Genomic DNA, 20,098 nt, shown 5'->3' on the forward strand with positions numbered 1-20,098 from the left:
CGTAGATGACATTGTTTCCCATTTCTCCTTCTCTAGCGAGAAAATCAGCCGCATTATTGCCTTCCTTATATTGATGGATCACCATGAAATTCACTCCTCTTAGCTCCGCTATAAATTCCACCTTAAAATCTATTCCCCTCCCCCCCCCCCCCTTTAATATTCTGCTATAGTCCTCAACTACAATGTCATCGCATGACAAATTGTTCGCCTATAAAAGGCTAAAACTTCTAATTTTTACCTCGGACTAATGTTATTATCATCGACTACTCAAGTATTGTAGCTTAAGTTCGCAAAAAGTTGAACAGTTCCAACCAAACCATTAAGTTCGTAGTCATTATTAAATAGAAGTAAAAATCATCCAACTTCACTTATTCAATTGTCAGTTACTATGTAACTGACATACAATTACCTATGTGAAAGGTTTTGGCTACCCCTTCAACTTCTACCATTCAAATGATGATGTCAGTCTTATGTAATTTTTCATTGTTATTTATTCTCCATATTCCTCTCCTATGCTATTTTAAGTTCTTGAGCTCATATATGATGATACAATAATTCAACTAATGAAACAAATTGGATTCACTACAACATAGTATACTACTAATTTGATGAGGATCAATATGCAATACCCTTTTCTTTTGCTGATTTGGTGACACGTGGAATACCTCCAAATGTCCACTATTATTTATGTCTATTTTGCAGGATTACATGGGATCAATTGAAGATTGTCTACTTTTTGTGATTGGAAGACTTTCTTTGATGGAAGACTTTGCTATCATGTTGAATTTATATTTTACTTGGATATGTTATTTCAAGATTATTAGGTGCTTGAAGACCATATTTGTAGACCCAAGTAAAGTATTGAAGCAAAGTCCGACTCATGACCCATGTGGACCCCACATGGCCCAATGGGCCCCACATAGATTTGGCCTTCCTTTTTGGCACATGTTTGAGTTTCAAATTTGAATTGTAATAGTACAAGACAACTAAGCTTGAGTTGTGTGCCTATGTGTTAGTGTTCCTCATTTTTTAGTAAGTATTAATTGTGTTAGGTTGAGAGCTGTTGAAAGTGTTTAATGCTTTGTCTCCCTTGCTAGTTGTGAAGTTGTCTTTTAGTGTGAGAGTTGTCGAGGGTGTTTAATGCTTTGTCTCCTATGCTATGTCTATATATATATCCTTCTTATTGTAAGTGAAAGTTAAAGTTGAAGTTGAAGTTGAAGTTGAATATAGAAAAAGCATTTCTTTACTTGAGCTTGTAAAGCTTGTTCCTCTCCTTGTGAGTGAGCAGTATGAGGCTACGACTTTCTCTCTAGAAATCAAGTGGTGAGAGACCACTAATCTATCTAGCAACTCCATCATCCCCTCCTACATCTAACACTCTTATGACATCTATAAACCCCGCATGGCCACCACCAACATACACCCACACAGTCACTTCCCCAACACTCTATAGCTGCGTTTGTCTTGGTATTTCAAAGCTTGTACGAAGGATTTACGACGTTATCTAACTACGTGTGGAATAACGTCAAATCATCCAAACAATTCTCTTGGAAATTTTAGCACTTGTTTTTGAATCCTTGTTATATTTTGTGAACCCTTGCTAGTAAATTAAATCACATCTTTGAATAACCCTTTTTGAATCCATAGATTGCAACATTGGTACTTGCTAGATTAAATCACTTGAATGAATATTAGTTTGCTAACATAGAACTTATATTCTTGAATCTTTGAAATAGAAAATTTTTAGCATATAACTTGATTCCTTTGTGAAAGAACCAATTAGGACTTAATTGCTAGACAAGTCATACACCTTTTCAAAATCCTTGAACATGTGAACTAAAGCATGATTTGTGGCGTTTATGTTTGGTTGATTTAATTCTTGAGTTAAAGTGTTTTGTGTTTATGTGCTTGTGTGAGGGTTGAACCATAGGATATAGGTTGACCATTCTCATCCTACATCACCTTGGTATCAGAGCCTATGTTGAATTAGGCAAACCCTTTAAGTCTCAACATCTTCATTTTTCTACCGCCAAATTAATGTGCAATTTTCTCTATCAAAAACTTTGTATGTTCAAAAAAGTTGTGGGAAATCCTTTTAGATTTCTTTTGATGCCAAGATCGCCTTATTTGGAGTTCTGTCCAAACACCATTCCAAAGGACTGACCTAGTGTGGTCAAAATCCTTTCCCAACCCCTAGAATGTCTACTCAAGTCAGGAATCCTTACTAAGATTGTAGGATTGATGTTGAAAAAAAGTCACCTATGCCTCCTCTTCCTCCACAAAGGCGAGTGAATCGCCAAGATGACTTTGCTAGGAAGCATCATGAGCCCTATGCCCAACATTAGGATGATGATGACTATGACATTGATGACTTTCAGGGTAGAAGATTTTAGCGAAGGGACCATCATGATCCTTATGAGGATGTAATGAGGAAAGTAAAGATAGAAGCCCCCACCTATAATGGGTAAATGGACCCTAAAGTCTTCCAAGATTGGTTGACTGGGATGCATTCCTATTTTGATTAGTATAAGATAACTGACCCTCTTCAAGTTAAGTTTGCACAAATAAGGTTAATAGGGCAAGCCAAGCTCCATTGGATGAATGTCAAGAGGCAAGAAGCGAGGTTAGATCATAGACCCATTGAGCATTGAGATCTCATGAAGGATAGGTTAAGGGACAAGTATGTACCCCTTAGCCATAGAGAGCACCTTATGGATCAGCTTTACAGCTTGTGCTAGGGTAGCATGACTATCTTAGAATACATGAGTTAATTCAATGAGTTTTCTATAAGATATGGTGTCTATGGGACTGTTAGTCAACGGATCTCCTAATTATGTAGAGTATTAAAGCATGAACTAAGGAGGGAACTATTTCCCTATCATATTGATTCACTTGAGCAAGCCTTTAATTTGGCACATGACATGAGCAAATGAGTAAAGCTCAAATGGGAAAAAAATTTGGAAACACCTCTGCTGACACTTAGTAAAGAAAGGCCACATCGTATGAGAAGACTAGGCCCACCAACGCAGGTCAAGTGACTTCTAGAGGTAGCAATACCATAGTCCAACAACCTATGGACAAAACAAAAGCATCCATGACTGGATCCTCTCACCAGAGTTCAAGCAGTATAGTGTGCTTTAGGTGCCATAAACATGGACACCTTTTCAAACAATGTCCCACCAGGAACATGGCAAATGATAGGGAAGATGGTGAGAAAAAGAAGAAGGAAAAGACAGAAACACCCCTTCTTGAGCATGAAACACCACTGGAAGTTTCACCTATACTTTCTGAGTTTGAGGATGTCATCTCTAAGCCACCTAGTGAGTTACCTTTTATAAAAGAGATTCAACATGTTATTATCCTTGTTCCTTGTTCATCTTTTCCTAATCTACCATCTAAGTCTAGAGTGTGTGAGCAGTCTGATACATTTTCAAAGCACATACATGATCTACACTTTGACATAAGAAAGAAAATTAATTTGAATAATGAACATTATAAATCTAGTGCTAACATACGTCGCAGGTTGCAAAAATTTTCAGAAGGCGATATGGTTATGGTCTGCATTTGTCTCAAGTGGATTCCATTAGAAACGGTAAGAAAGTTGCATGCTAGAAAGATGGAAAATTTCAAAGTTTTAATGAAAATTAGTTTTAATGCTTACATGCTTGATATTCCTATTGATTTTAGCATAAGCAATGTGTTTAATGTTGAAAATCTAACCCCCCTTTTTTGAAGTAGCATCTTTTGTGGAGCCTTCAAATTCAAACCTTGTAGGTGAACCTACTTCATTCCCCACTCCTCTTGAACTTGAAACCCCAGAGTTATCATTGCCTCCACATTTACCAATACCAAAGAAACTTGATGAGATATTGGATGACAAGACAACATTCCCATGAGCAAGATCATACCAAAAATTCTACGTCAAGTGGAGAGACAAGCCACTTTCTGAGAGGAGTTGGATACTTAAAGGAGACCTCCTTCATCGTAACCCAGAGTTGTATTCCCAGTATATCACTTTTAATTCTTCGGAGAAGAAGTCTTTTGGGGCCGAGAGAGATGATGGGGATCAATATGCCATACCCCTTTCTTTTGCTGATTTGGTGACACGTGGATGACCTCCCGATGTCCACTCCTTTGCTGACATGGTGACACGTGGATGACCTCCAGATGCCCACTATTTTTTATATCCATTTTTCAGGAACACATGGGATTAATTGGAGATCATCTACTTCTTGTGATTGGAAGACTTTCTTTGATGGAAGACTTTGTTATCATGTTGATTTTACATTTTGTTTGGATATGTTATTTCAAGATTATTAGGTGCTTGAAGACATAAGTGAAGTATTGACGTAACGACCCAAAAATCTATACAATTTTTTCAATTAAACTTTACTATATAATGAAACTTAATTTACTCTGATACCCTTGGATTATCTACTATAACATCTCAGGCCCCAAATAAGCACTGAGGAAACCCTGTTCATTTTGCACACCTACGCAGCGGAAAACATAAAATTGTAAATTCATATTTACAATGCCATAATTCAATAATTCCCCAAAATATACATACACAAAAACACATCTCCCAGTAACATCCACCAAAAACCCTAGAAAACTACCCAAAAACATATCTCCTTGAAAACACTTACCCCACAACCAGGGTAGTGCAATAATCCCTTTATCGACGAGCCTGATTTTCTCGTCTAACTAGATCACCTGAAAAATGTTAAATCACTGGAATGAGACAACGCTCAGTAAGAGGAAATATATTATTACTAGTGTGTAGCAACTGAGTTCCATAAATATTGTACTGATAAATATCTGAAACTGTAAAAGCTGGTAAAACAATATATAGTACAACTTGCATCTATTATAGTTTAAAAATACAACTGTAATATCTGAGTTTTCTACTTTTTCATACTTCTAGTATCGTAATATATCTTCTAATATTCTGCAAATCTGTATACATATACATAACTGTGATATTTACCCTAAAAAATTATACGTCATGATTAACCCTTCATGACAAGGTTGTGCGGCCGGTAGGCAGAACTTAACTCTGGTTGGCCTACCAAGATAAGTCAATTGTAACTCTACCAATCCTCAGCCCAGCCATCTGCGATCCCTCCAAGGCATGGTACTGGTATCTACCTTGTCAAACTGGCCACCTTAACCCAGTCTTCTAGGGAGCCTACAATCTCTCCAGGCACGGTTGAGGAAACTTGAGGAATTGTCATTCTGAGAGGAGTGTGTCTTAGGTAAGTCTACTAGGGTTAGTTTTAAGAAGTCTACTCACACCACAAACAAACTCTTGATTACATACTTTCAAACTTGTGGGGGCCTACTAAGGTTAGTTCTCATGGTGGTTCTAGGTATTTTCTATCAATAAAAGATGAATTTCTAGGAAATTATGGGTTTATGTTTTAAAAAATAAAAGTGATACTTTTGAGAAGTTTAAAGAATGGAAAACTTTAGTTGAAACTCACGTTGGCAAAAAAGTTAAAACACTGAGAACGAACAATGGATTAAAATACTTGTCAAATGAATTTTCTGAATTTTGTAAAGCTAAAGGAATTACTAGACATAGGACTATTAGGGAAACTCCCCAACAAAATGGATTAGCTGAAAGGATGAATAGGACCATTCTTGAAAGGGTAAGATGTATGCTAGCCACTTCAAGTCTACCCAAGACTTTTTGAGTAGAGGCTGTGACCATTGCTATATACCTTATTAATAGGTGTCCTTCCTTAACTCTCAACTTTAAAACCCCTCAAGAAATCTGGTTTGGTAAGGCAACCAATTATCATGGATTAGAAGTGTTTGGGTGCATAGCCTATGCCCACATTAGAACTGATAAGTTAGAGCCTAGAACTATTAAATGCATTTTTGTGGGATACCTAGAGGGTATTAAAGGCTATAAACTCTGGGTTATAAAACCTAAAAAACAAAAATGTCTTATTAACAGGGATGTAGTTTTTAATGAAGCTGCTATAGGGGGGAAACTAGAAAATTCAGATGAATTTGCTAGGTACCCTGATGCCTGTGACCTGCAATTTGAGGTGGAGCAACCCTCCACTTCTCATAGCTGTTCAGAAACGGATACTACAGATTCTAAGATGCAAAACTCAGAAACTGAAACTTCTGGATCAAGTAAAACCTACCTTCTAGCAAGGGATAGGGAGAGGAGGGTCATATGACCTCCTCAAAGGTATGGGGAAGCTGATATGACAACTTTTGCTCTTTCTGTTACTGAAATAGAAATTGAGGTGGAGCCTAGGAGTTTTAGAGAGGTCATGGTTAGTAAAGAGGCGGATAAATGGATTCTTGCAATACAAGAAGAAATGGAGTCTCTAAACAAGAATAAGACATGGGTGATGGTGCCTAAACCGGAAAAGCAGAAACTCATAGGATCCAAGTGGATCTTTAAGAGGAAAGAGGGAATCCTTGGAATTGAACAACCTAGGTATAAAGTTAGATTAGTGCCTAAGGGATTTACACAAAGAGAAGGGGTAGATTATAATGAAATATTTTCCCCTGTTGTGAGGCATAGTTCAAATAGAATTCTATTATCTTTTGTTACGGTAAATGACTTACATTTGGAACAACATGATGTTAAAACTGCTTTCTTGCATGGTAATTTAGAAGAAACAATTTATATGCAACCTCCCGAGGGCATTGATACAAAAATGAATAAAAATCATACATGTTTATTAAAGAAATCTTTATATGAGTTGAAACAATTACCTAGGCAATGGTATAAAAGAATTGATTCTTACATGATTCAAAATGATTTCTGTAGAAGCAATTATGATAGTTGTGTCCATTATAAATCACGTGATAAATGTCATATATATTTATTATTATATGTTAATGACAAGTTAATTGTTTGTGGAGACTTGGATATGTTAAATCAAGTTAAATGTATGCTTAAATCTGAATTTGAAATGAAAGACTTGGCCCTGCTAAAAGAATACTTGGCATGGAAATAACTAGAGAAAGAGATAAAAATCTTCTCTACTTGTCTTAAAAGTCTTATATTTCAAAGGTGTTAAAAAGATTTGGAATGAGTCATGTTAAACCTAATTCTGCTCCTGTTGCACACCAAGTTAAATTGTCATGGAAACAGTGTTCTGAAATTGAAGATGAGTCACTATTTATGAATAGAATACCTTATGCTAGTATGGTTGGTAGTGTAATTTATGCTATGGTATGTTCAAGATCTGATCTATCTTATGATGTAAGTCAAGTGAGCAAATTTATGAACAAACCTGGAAAACCACATTGGCATGCTTTGAAACAAAATTTTCAATACTTGTTTGGAACAAAACAGCAAGGGTTAATATTTGGAAAAAGGGATATGCATTGTGAAATAAAGTTAAAAGCATATGTAGATTCTGACTATGCTGGAAATCTAGATACCATTAAGCCTTTGTCTGGTATGATCTTTTCTTTTTTGGGTAGTGCTACTAGTTGGAAATCACACATGCAGTTGGTGGTAGCTTTGTCTACCATGGAGGCCTAATAGCCATGATTGAAGCCTTTAAAGAGGCTATATGGATAAAAGGACTATGTCTAGAATTAGGAATGTATAGTGGAGTTGTCATAGTTAATTGTGACAATCAAAGTGCTATTCATTTGGTTAAGAATCATGTTTATCATGATAGGTCCAAACATATAGATGTTAGGCTGCATTTTGTGAGGGATGTTACTTCTAGTGGAGAAATAGAAGTAAGGAAAATTCCAACAGAGGATAATCCCTCGATTATGATGACTAAGGCAGTACCAAAATCCAAGTTTGAATATTGTTCAAACTTGATTGACCTAGGAAGTTGCTAGTGTTTGTTTTGCAGGAACAACCATAGGAGATGTAAGGAAGAGCAAGGATTACAAGTTTGCCAAGGTGGAGAATTGATGGGGTGTCAAGCTTGCTGGACAAATCTGGGTCGTCAATTGCAGCAAAGATCTAGCAGCTGCAATCTATTTTCAATTAATGGCATTGCTGTAATTTTTTGTAATTTGTATTTTATGTATAAAATACAACCAGCAATGCTGGTTTTGGAGTCTTTTTCGGCAAGCCAACACAGCAGATTGTAAATTCTGGGGGGATTTCGAGAGAGAACCAATGAAAGAAAAGAGAGAGGCCGAGAGCTCTTGGCGTGGGAGAAGAGGGTTAGGTTTCTTGGGGTCGTTCTTGGGTTGGGTCTTGGAGAGGAAATCGGTTAGCCCAAATGAAGGTAGATCTATGTATTTGTGTTCATTTCCACCATTAATAAAACATATCCGAAAGTGAGTTCCTATCGTGAATGTAGGCCAAATTTTGGGTCGAACCTTGTAAATGTGTTGTTGTGTTTGGTCTTGCTTTGTGATGATTCTTTGATATTTATCTTGCTGAATCTTGTCTCTGTGTGTGTGTGTGTGGTTGTTGCATATTTCATTGTTGTTCGGTGGAGATAAATTTTTCTTTATCAGGTTTGGCAAATGCAAGTTTCAATTGTATTGTTTGTGGTTGCTGATCTGATTTCTGTAAAGGATTTGTATAGAATCTGTAAATAAATAATTTGCAATCAGGTTTTCCCACGACACTAGCGTTAATAAATGCCGAACAGGCTCACAGTTTTTGGGACGCATCAATTTGGAAAAAATGTTCAAACTGAACTATTATTAAATAATTTTTATCAAAATAATATTAAAAATAATAATAATAAGTTTTCTCTTTATTTTTTATATTTTTTTTCTTTTTTCTTTATAAAATTTTTAATTCAAACGTAACCTTAAATTTTTCATTATAAAATCTATTCTTGGAATCAACTATAACCTAAAGGTTAATTGACTTTCAGAGCAACTGGCACGCTTACAACAGAAGTTGTAGCAGCCACGATCTGCCATACAACAGCGCGTGGGTCCTTTTTGTGGTCACATTGCGTTTTGTCATATTTTTTTCTATATAAAATATTATTAAAATTAAAATTTTATTTTAATAAGACTGAAAATTTTTCAAAAAATCAATTACTAATGATGAGTAAAATTAAAATTTTTTAATTTGAAGTCCATTTGAACTCGAAAATAGTAGTGAAAGGTAAGAAAAATATTAGTAATCAATAAAAGCAAGAAAAAAATTTTAAAAATATATATTAAATTTAAAAACAAAGTTTTCATTTTATGCATCATTAATATTCAATTTTTATGAATCTTTAATCTTATTAAAATAAATTTGCATTTTTTATTGTATTTAATAAACAATAAAAATATAAGAAAAAAAATGAGTTTCCTGTTTGTTTTTCTTTTGGACATTTTCTTTTATTTTCCCAATCAAATTCTTTGATCCAAGATTAGACTCCATTTGAAATTCGGTGAATACTAAAGAAAGAAAATGAAAATATCAAGGAATACATATTTTCAAGTTTAGTTATCAAGAAAAATAAAAATAAAATAAAAAAATACACCAAGTCTATGAACAAAATTTTTATTCTACTCAATATTAATATTTTAATTTTTTATATTTTTAATCATATTAAAACAAACTTTCATTTTCAATAGTATTTAGTATAAAAGGAAAATATAATGAAAAATGAGTTTCCTCCTCTTTTTTCTTTTCTTTCCTTTCTCCAGGTAAAATCTTATACAAATGGACCCTAAGGCTCCGTTTGAAATTCGGAAAATACTAAAGAAAGAAGTGGAAAATATCAAAGAATTCACATTTTCATATTTTATTATAAAGAAAAATAAAAATAAAAATAAAAAATATACCAAATCTATGAACAAAATTTTGATTCTTCTCATTATTAATATTCTATTTTTCAATAGTTTTAATTATATTATAATAAACCTTCATTTGCAATAGTATCTATTATAGAAGAAAAATACAATAGAAAATGAATTTTCTCCTATTTTTCTTTTTATTTCCTTTTGCCGAGCAAAATCTTTCATCCAAATAGATCCTAATGGTCTGTTTGGATCAAGGATTTTACTTGAAAAAAGGAAAGAAAAAAAAAAAATGAGGAGGAAACTCATTATTCCACTGTATTTGCCTTCTATATTAAACTCTATCAAAAATAAAAGTTTATTTTTTTAAGATTAAAAATGGAGAGAAACTAAATATTAATGATGTGCAAAATCCAATTTTTGTTTGCAAATTTGATATATCTTTTTTTTATTTTTCTTTCCTAATTTTCTCATTAATCAAACATGAAAGCATGAATTTTTGGGTGTTTCCTATTCTTTTTCTAATATTTTTCAAGTTGCAAAGGAAAAAAGAAGCGCTTAAAGATTTGACATTATTTTTTTTAACGTGCGAAGCAGTAGTCCACAAGGCTAATATGAAAGCTTGAGAAGCAGCGTCGCCGTACTTTTTATAGTTTCTTAAAGCTCTTGGCCTCGAAAGGAAGAGACAGGCAATCTATCTCGACACAAACTCTTCAACCATGGCAGAAGCATCCCCCTCCCTTGCATTAGACAGGTACTTGTTCCTGCTCTTTGTGGCCTTTTTGGACTCTCTAGCCATCACATGTCTGAAATCTTCAGGCACTTTTCCAAAATATTTTTCTAGCCAACTCTGCAGAGTTTTGTTCTCTCTCAACTCCTCTTTGTCTTTTGATCTTCAGGTATGCACTTGTTACAGGAGCAAATAAAGGTATTGGATTGGAGATATGCAGGCAGTTGGCTTCTAATGGAATTGTGGTGGTGTTGACTGCTAGAGATGAGAAGAGAGGCCTTGAAGCTGTTCAAAAACTTAGAGATTCAGGCCTCTCTAATCATGTGCTTTTTCATCAGCTTGATGTGGCAGACCCAATTAGTATTGCTTCCCTTGCAGACTTCATCAAGACAAAATTTGGAAAACTTGATATCTTGGTATATTTGGAAATTAATTTTCTGAATTGTCTTGGGGTGTTCTTTGCTCCATCTTTTCTTTGAAAGATCATCTCTGTTCATCTTGTCTCTCACACATTCAGAGAGTATTAGATTAGTACACCTCTTTTATTTGTGAAATTAAGTAGAACTACCAGCTAACCAGATTTAAACTTACCCGATTACTTTTTTTTTTTTTGAATTGTCTTAAATTTGGAAAGAACAAAGCATTCAATAGTTGGGGTGGCTTGTTACATGCTTAATTTTTCTTGAGAAGCCTCTCTATCCCTAGTTCACGCACTTTCAGCTTCCTACAGACAATACTGACTTAATTTAAACGATAAGTGCTATAACTTTTTTTGTAAGTGTTCCCTAAGGAAAGCTACAGGCATCTCCCAGTTAGGACACTTCCATATTGGTAGAGCTTTGTCTTGTGTATTTTATACTTGGCTCTATAGACAGTTTGATGTGGTTTCACTGTCGACGTAACTCATTTTTAGGCGTTGATTTATGCTTGTATTAATTAATTATGGATATCTTCTTTTTGCAGTTGTTGCATACCCCTTTGTTCTCTTCTGTTTGATTTTACTTGTGCAATATTTCCATTGATTGGTGAAGTGGAAAATGTGAAATGTTCTTTTGAATTCTGAGCAGGTGAACAATGCTGCAATTAGTGGAGGCATAATGGATGCTGATACTTTAAGAGCTTGCGTTGCTAATGAGGGCAGGGTATACCTTTTACTATCATTTGTTTTCTGGCTGCAAATTCGACATGAGTTGAGATTAAGATGAATTTCATGGAAGAGTAATTTTCAAAGGTCACTTGAGTGTAATATATATATATATATATGCTTTTAGCTTGAGACACTACTTTTCAGTTTGCTAGGAAACTAATGTTTGCATGGTTTCTATCAAAGCCAGATAGAACTCTGTGCCTACTTTCCAATGCTGGTTTTTTTTTCGTTGTCGTCGGGGACAATGGCCCATGTTAAAACTAATAAATTTTGTATTATTCTTTTTGTGTGTGTAAAACTATATAAGGATCATCCTTTTATAGGTGAAGGAAGCAAACTACAAGAGTAACTCAGTACGTACACAGATGTGCCTGAATTAGGGAGATATATAATTAGGGAGATATGCTAACATCCCCCCTCAAACTCAAGGTGGTATCGAAGATGTCAACTGGAGTTTGCAGACTAAGGCATGATGGCGACTAGGTGGATGAGACTTCGTGAAGATATCAGCAAACTGATGAGCCGAAGGAACTGACAAGAGGCGAAGTGTCCCTTCCTGAAGATGATAACGCACAAAATGGCAGTAGATCTCGATGTGTTTGGTGCGTTCATGAAAGACAATGTTATGAGCGATTTGGACAACACTATGATTGTCACAATAAAGCGGAGTGCTTGAGGGCTGAGGAACACTCATATCTTGGAGAAGCCAAAGAAGCTCAAAAGTAGTATTAGCAAGAGCCTAATACTCAGCCTTAGTGCCAGAGTGAGCAAAAATAGTATACTTTTTGCTCCACCAAGAGATAAGAGAGTCACTAAGTACAAAAAGAAAACTAGTGGTAGACTGACGATCAGTAGGGTCCCCTACCCAATCAGCATTTGAATAAACCTGCAACGTCAAGGATGAGTGAGAGGGAAAAAAAAAACCCATGAAATAATGTGCCCTTCACATATTGCAAGATGCGAAAAGTAGCTGCATAATGAACAGAATAAGGAGCCGACATAAACTAGCTAACAAGGTGCACTGCATAGGCAATGTCTGGTCTAGTGATAGTGAGATAAATCAAGCTCCCAACAAGTTGTTAGTAACGAGGTCTTTAGGGAAGGAGCTCCCCATCAATAGGACGGAGTTTGATGTTGGGTTCTAGCGGACTATCATTTATCTTACAATTTGTGAGACCAGCACATGTGAGAAGATTATAGGCATATTTGGCTTGGGTCAAAGAGTAGCCATTAGAGGTAGAGGACACTTCTAAGCTGAGGAAGTAGGGAAGAGAACCGAGCTCTTTCATCTCAAACTTCTGACACATAAATTCCTTAAACTCATGAATACCAGAAGTATCAGCACCAGCAATTATCATATCATCAACATAAAGTAATAGAATAGTGATGCTAGTAGCAGTGTGATAGGTAAAAAGGGCTAAATCATAGGGCCTTGAAGCAAACCCAAGCTGTGCAACAGTGGAGCTAAACTTGGCAAACTAAGCAAGGGGAGCTTGCTTAAGCCTATATAAAGCATGACGAAGAAGACAGACCTTACCAGGAGGATGAGGACACCCTAGAAGGGGCTGCATATATACCTCCTAAGCCAAATCACCATGTAAAAAGGCATTTTTGACATCCATATGAAATAAAGGCCATCATCGAGCAGAGGCAATAGCCAAATGGGAGCGAACAGAGGTAATACGAGCAACAAGGGCAAATGTCTCCTTATAATCAATGTCATATTCTTGAGTAAAGCCCTTTGACACTAAATGAGCTTTATGTCTTACTTCAAAACCGTCGGAATTCATTTTCTGTTTATACACCCATTTGTTCCCAACTGCAGTGTTTCCAGGAGGCAGGTCAACTAGGTCCCAAGTATGAGTTTTGTGAAGTACGTCAAGTTCTTCAGAAATAGCTTGCTGCCAAATAGGAACAGAACAAGCTTCGCTATAATTGTGAGGCTTGTGAAGGGAGTCAAGAGTAGAAAAATAGTGATAATCACTAAGATAGGTAGAAGGTGCCTTTACCTGACTAGAACGATGAACATCCAAATCAGAGGACTTAAGCGGAGTGGATGCGATGGCATGATCATCAAACGGTTCAGGTTCGGGAGAGGCAGATGCGGAGTGATCACCTGATGAGCTGTCATGGCCTACATTAGAGGAAAAATCGAAAGAGAGATCTATGGAAGGGTCTGTGAAAGTGGTATAGCATGAGGGACAATCGGAAGAAAATTGAGAGATACTAGTGAACATTTTGTGTTCCCAAAACTGAACATGCCGAGAGACTCGAAGATGCTTGGCTATGGGGTCGTAGCACCGATAACTCTTGTGTTCAATGCCATAACCAAGAAAGCAACAAAGACGAGAGAGAGGTTCAAGTTTTGTACGTTCATGAGGTAGGAATAAAACAAGGCAAACACAACCAAATACTTTGAGAAGAGAATAATCAGGTACCTTTCCATAGAGAGCCTCATATGGAGATTTATTGGAAAGAGTAGGGGTTGGAACCCGATTAATAGTGTAAACAGCGGTAAGAGCAGCTTCACCTCAGAAGGATTCTGGGAGGGATGCAGAGAAGAGTTGAGAGCGAACAATGTCTAGAATGTGACGATTCTTACGTTCTGCACGGAAAATCTATTGGGAGGTGGATGGACAGGATCGATGAGATAAGGTGTCGGCCTCTTGAAGTTCTTCAATGAAAGGGGTAGAAGTATATTCTAGGACATTATCAAACTGAAAGACTTTAATGGTGTGATCAAACAGAGTTTTAATCATCTGCTTAAAGTCACGAAAAACATTAAGTATCTCAGTGTGATCATGCAAAAGATAAATCCATGTATACCAAAAGTAATCATCAATTAAAATGACAAAGTAACAAGACCCGCCCTTAGTAAGGATAGGAGCAGGTCCTCAAATATCAGAATGAACCAAATGAAAAGGTGCAGAAGACAAATAATTACTTTCATTAAAAGGTAAAGCTTTATGTTTCCCAAGTTGACATTTCCTAAGCAACCACTAGAAGCTAAAGACTAAACACAAGACAAAGAGGTTTGACCGAGACGAGAATTCCAAACACTGGAAGACAGTGCAGCAAAAAGAGACGAAGGAGAACACGAACGAGGCAAATGCAGAGATGTGAGATCGAAAAGGCAACCATCTTTACGCCTGGTCCCAACAAGCTGGCCCGTCTTCGGATCCTGCACATCACAACCTTTGTGAGAAAAGGTTAAGATCAAACCACTTTCAACAAGTTGACCAACAGAAAAGAGATTAAGAGAAGAGTTAGGCACAACATATATGTCACGTACATAAAAAGTAGGAATAGAAACATGACCAAGATGACTAACAGACATATGTGAACCATCAACAGTATAAATTAAGGGAAAAAGATTTAAAGACTGCTTATGTGTCACTAAAGAGGAATCATAGGTCATATGATTGCAACAGACAGAATCAATACACTAAGGTGTAGAGGTACCTGTGGAGACTAATAAGGCAGTAGAAGTGCGGGATAGAACCTAGGTGATAATTGCCTCAAGGTCAGCTGCAGAAAGAGACGACAAAGGAGGTGCAGAAGATGGAGCAGAAATTAAGGAGCTGGTGGAGATAGCAGCAACAAGCTTGGAATAGTAAAATGTCTTAGCCTTAAGAACATCCCTAGGATCATTGGCCTTCTTCTTAGGACAATCGGAAATACAGTGATTGTCTTCCTTACAATAATGACACTGGCCATTGAAATGACGCGATTTAGAAGAAGCAACAACAACATCAAGGGTGGTCGGAGTAGAGGAGCTAGATGGAGCAGTAGCCAAGACCATATCGGTAGAATGAACCCGACGAGTCTATTGTCGTGTCTTTTCAGAAATAAGCTTCGCAAGAGCAACCTCAAGTGTAGGAAGAGGATATCGATGTAACAAAGAAGCACGAGTATTCTCAAATTCATCCCAAATATGCCTCATAAAGTATATGAACTAACGCCAATCCCGATATGCAGCAAAAAGCTTAATCGACTGCTCATCAGAAAAACCAGGGTCAACTTGAGAAAGTTGATCCCAAATGCCACTAACTTGAGCATGAAATGAAATCCGGCAATAGACTGTCCAAGTTCATGATGCATCTGGGAAACCTATGTTTCCAACTGAAACTCGAGAGCAGCATCACTACCACAGTTGTATCATTTTGGAAAAAAATCCTAAGAAAGTTTGGCATTATGAAACTTAAGAAGTAGACTCTGAATAGTAGGACTTGATGTATTAATAAACTAGGAAAGGATCTTACAGTGAGTGCTTTCCCATTCATCAAGCGCCTCATCAAACTTTTTTGTTGATTGCGTTTTAGTTTTTGTGGGTTTTTGTTTTGTTCCAATGACAAAACGCCATAATCTCCGACAATAAAAAAAACTGACATTTGTTGGGCCCAAGCATTGTAGTTGGAGCCATTCAAAACAATCTCTATAGGGGGAGCAACATCAGTTAAAGACACCATAAAAAATAGATAATACTGACCGATGTAGAGCAAAGAGCAATTTAACGGAATTTGAGAGACGAATCTGGGAGATACAAGCACTCTGGGAGACGAGTCTGAGAGATACCACGCCGAAAAACTGATACTTCTCTAGAGAAAGAATGCTGCCAGAGAGAGCCGAATACGAAATTGAGAGGTGAGGCGGCTCACTGCGGAGAGCTATTTATATCCTGCACATGGTGGTCATGTAGAAAAAAAAAAGACAGAGAACTGTAAACAGCCAAAAGACTGAGAGATGATGAACCAACGAACACTAGAGATGCTGAAAACCTAGAAGTTGGAGATGATAGGTTCAGCGTGTCTGCAAGATTGTAGCACTGAACAAAACTGAACAAGAGAAGATGTCTTCTGAAAGATGCCAGAATGAAGAGCCGAGAAAGAGAGGCGCCAGCATGTCAGAGCAAAACCGGAGACGACAACAACATCAAAGAAGCAGCCGGAGAAGCCGAGAGATAGCCAGAAAAAGAAAAGAAAAAAAATGACGAGGAAATAGCTGGCAGGACGGTTGGAGAAGATGAGAGACCGCCAAAGATGTTTGAGAGACGACGAGCCGAGAGAGAGACTGAGAAGACTGTGAACGTCAGGGAGGAACTGGCCAAATGATGGAACTAAGAAACGGAGATATGAGAGCAGCAACTGAGAGACAGCAGCTTTCGGAAATGGAGAGCGATGGGAGTTCGTCAGAGAGACGAGTCGCGAGATGAGTCGTGAAAGAGGCACGCTAGAGAAGACGCTGATGAGCCGTGACTGAGATACGTTGGAGTGGCTGGAGTGTGATCTCTAATGCTGGAACCTACGAGAACTTGTTGGGTTTGTGTGGTGGTGGCAAGGTAAGAAAAAAACCTAGGTTAAAACTTAGGTTAAAAAAGCCTTAGCTTTGATACCATGTTAAAACTAATAAATTATGTATTATTCTTTTTGTGTGTGTGAAACTGTACAAAGGTCTTCCTTTAATAGGTGAAGGCAAACTACAAGAATAACTCAGTAGATGTGACTAAATTAGGGAGATATATAATTAGGGAGATATGCTAACATCCCATAAGATGGTTGAAAGAGAATTATCTTGGAGAGTTTCAATGCCAACGATTCACTACCCTGAAGTTAGTGGATCTCTTACTTCAATCCTTAATTCAGTTCCATTGGACATGATATTCATCCATTTTAGGTCCTAGTGTAAAATTTTCAATTCTCGAGTAACAGGTAATATCTATCATGAGGCAAAACTTGTTTTTCGGTATTTCCAAGTGCAGGCAGGTATGCAAATGACCCAGACTTACGAGTTGGCGGAAGAATGCCTAAAAACAAACTACTACGGTGCAAGAATAATGGTTCAAGTTTTCATTCCCCTCCTCCAGCTATCCAATTCAGCACGGATTGTTAACGTATCCTCCAGCACAGGGATGTTAAAGGTACAAAGAAGCCTTCTAAGCAAATTGTCCATTTTCCTTGAGAAATTCTTGGCCTTCCTGTATGTGAACATTTGCAAAGAGGTCTTGTGAACCTTTTCCCAGATTTACTTTCTGGCGTGTTTGGAGTTCTTTCTTGTTCCAAAATTAAATTGGGGGTAACATGTATGCAGGAAAGCTTGACTTGTTTTTCGTAAATCCTGTTTCAGAACATAGAGAATGAATGGGCTAAACGGGTGTTAACTGACGTTGAGAGCCTCACAGAAGAAAAAGTGGAGGAGGTGTTGAATGAGTTTCCAAAGGATTTCAAGGATGGGTCGTTAGAATCCAAAGGCTGGCCTGGTTTTTTCTCTGCCTATTCAGTTGCTAAAGCAGCCATGAATGCCCACACGAGGATTCTGGCCAAGAAATACTCAACCTTTCGCATCAATTGTGTGTGTCCCGGCTATGTCAAAACTGATATAAACTACAACACTGGCATCTTAACTGTTGAAGATGGCGCTGAAAGTGCTGTGAGGTTAGCATTGTTGCCAGATGATGGGCCTTCTGGCCTCTTCTTTTCTCGCAGGGAAGTGTCAACCTTCTGATCAAAGAGGGTGAATTATAAAATCCCTTATGCTTATGCCATTGTGCGTGTAGTGAAATAATTTCTTAAAATAAAAATGCCCGAATCAGGCTGTATGTAAAACAATTGGCTCGTGAATCTTATTTGTAATGCCATTTTATGGTGTGCACAATGTAATCTAATATTGCTCAAAAATCATATATGTAAGTCTCAGGCTGGCAAAAATATTGAAGCTTTTATAAAATGCTTGAATCAGGCTTCATTAGCAGCTCAATCTGTCTTCTTTAACGAGCTCAATAGAAACTGCCAAATTTTATTTATTTATTTATTTTTTCAAGAAAAGGTTTGAAATGAAGAATAGGAATAGAACAGATCCATACTAGATAGGAGTATAGGACCAAGGAGGCATTCTATAGCAGAAAGAAGCCACACAATGGCAAGACTGGAGCTGGATACATAGATTTTGGGCAGGCTTACAAACAAGCTAAGCCTCAGTATTCGCATTTGCGCTTCAAGTACAAGCATGGGCAGGTCCACATATGCTCCACCGTGGGTTATTTTTTGGGTCTAAGCCTACCCAACTTCCTACTACATGAGTGATGGATCCATACCCAATCAAGAGCAGTCGGCTGCTGCTCCTTCAACATTTTCGGCGCCGGCTGCTCCTCCGTCAATCTTAGCTGCACCAGTGGCTGCTCCATTTCAACCTTGTCAGCACCGGCCGTTCAGAATGTCAAAATTACGCAGCCTACCAACTTTGATTTTTTGATCCTCCCCTTCCCTATATATATATATATATATATATATATCTGTGTGTGTGTGTGTGCGTGCGTGCGTGTGGGTTGTGAGTTGGCATAGAGAGTTGTAAGAGTTAAGTGAGAGTTGAGTGATTATTGTATCCTCCTCCTCCTCCTCTGTATTTTTCCCAGTACATATAGTAATTTCTCTCTCCGTGGACGTAGGCCGGAATTTGGCCGAACCACGTAACTCCGGTGTCAATATTTTTCTATGTGTGCTTGTTTATTTTCATTAATTAGTCGACCGGTAAACCCAACAAAGTGGTATCAGAGAATTGTTGAGCATTTCGAGCAAATTTTCTCTACGAAAGAAGGCATTTGTGGCTCTCGGACAGATTTTTCTAGTAGCTTGAAACTTCAAATTGATCAGACCATCGCGTAGCTCTTGTCGATACAATCGCAACAGTGAAAACGACATAAAAAATCGACTACGAACGAAGTCACACGGGCCACCGCAATATTGCAAATTATACTATGTTTCTTAAAAAAAATTTGCAAAACCTGCAAATCTGATTTGCTGTGAAGAAGAAGGAGAGCACCACATCAACGTGGCCCCCCCAGACACATCATCAAAGCAGGTCCCACTTTCCACACCATTTGCAAACCCCACGTGCCACATCATTGCAGGCCCCACTCTACCACCTTAGTTGCAGGCCCCACTCTACCACCTCAGCTACGGGTCCCACTCTGCCACATCATCGCAGGCCCCACTCGCTAAGCTAGCAAATGGTGTTAAAATATTTTGTCAAGAATATTCCATTAAGTTGAACCAGACCAGTTTAGATATGCTTTTAGGCTGAATCAAGTCAATTTTGAACCCATTTTTGCAAGGTTGGACTGGTTTCCAACAAAATCGACCTTTCTAGACGCAACCATGCATTCGGTTTCTTGAGATTATGTCCCAATTTTTTTGTACAAGCATGTTAGTGCTTAATAATTATTTAAAATCAATGGAGGAGTCAGACTCGGGTACTATGATCAAACTCACAGCCTCTAATTATACTCTTTAGAAGTCTCAGATGGAGGATTTCCTTAATTGTAAGGATCTAGAAGATCCTTTGGATTATAAAGGTGTGAAACCAAATTCCGTCAAAGACAATGATTGGAGAAAAATGAATAAGAAGCCATTGGTTAAATTAGACAACATATTGACCATAAGGTATATCATCATGTTGTACAGAAGACTGATGCTTATAAACTTTGGGAGAAGCTGGAAAACATGTACCAGGCCAAGATTGCTCGC

General features: G+C 37.4%; 2 protein-coding genes across 3 annotated transcripts in view; both read left to right on the plus strand.

Moving 5' to 3' along the window:
* The window catches only part of LOC131165906 ((+)-neomenthol dehydrogenase-like), a 101,241-nt gene extending 82,909 nt beyond the window's left edge, over positions 1-18,332 (plus strand). Inside the window, exon 6 of the transcript XR_009139690.1 lies at positions 18,169-18,332. The gene's annotated coding sequence lies outside the window, so the exon portion shown is untranslated. The remainder of the gene's footprint in view (positions 1-18,168) is intronic.
* On the plus strand, positions 10,377-18,332 carry LOC131165907 ((+)-neomenthol dehydrogenase-like). 2 transcript variants are annotated; one of them, XM_058124060.1, is made up of 6 exons: positions 10,377-10,456; positions 10,602-10,848; positions 11,500-11,574; positions 16,755-16,779; positions 17,342-17,496; positions 17,703-18,332. In XM_058124060.1, exons 1-6 carry the CDS (start codon positions 10,422-10,424, stop codon positions 18,078-18,080), a joined length of 915 nt encoding a protein of 304 aa, XP_057980043.1. In that variant the 5' UTR covers positions 10,377-10,421; the 3' UTR covers positions 18,081-18,332. The 2 variants fall into 2 exon arrangements, with proteins under 2 accessions (XP_057980043.1, XP_057980044.1); XM_058124061.1 differs by lacking the exon at positions 16,755-16,779 and having other exon boundaries at positions 11,500-11,556; positions 17,338-17,496.
* Positions 18,333-20,098: the final 1,766 nt, after the last annotated feature.

Source organism: Malania oleifera, chromosome 10 (assembly GCF_029873635.1).
Source record: "Malania oleifera isolate guangnan ecotype guangnan chromosome 10, ASM2987363v1, whole genome shotgun sequence".
Classification (NCBI taxonomy): Eukaryota; Viridiplantae; Streptophyta; class Magnoliopsida; order Santalales; family Ximeniaceae; genus Malania; species Malania oleifera.

Bases quoted from the DNA above. Each gene is read 5' to 3' on its own strand.
- LOC131165907 (XM_058124060.1), top strand. From the start codon at position 10,422: ATGGCAGAAGCATCCCCCTCCCTTGCATTAGACAG. The intron at 11,575-16,754 runs GTATACCTTTTA...GGAAATGGAGAG, and splicing joins GCGTTGCTAATGAGGGCAGG to CGATGGGAGTTCGTCAGAGA. The intron at 17,497-17,702 runs GTACAAAGAAGC...ATCCTGTTTCAG, and splicing joins CCAGCACAGGGATGTTAAAG to AACATAGAGAATGAATGGGC.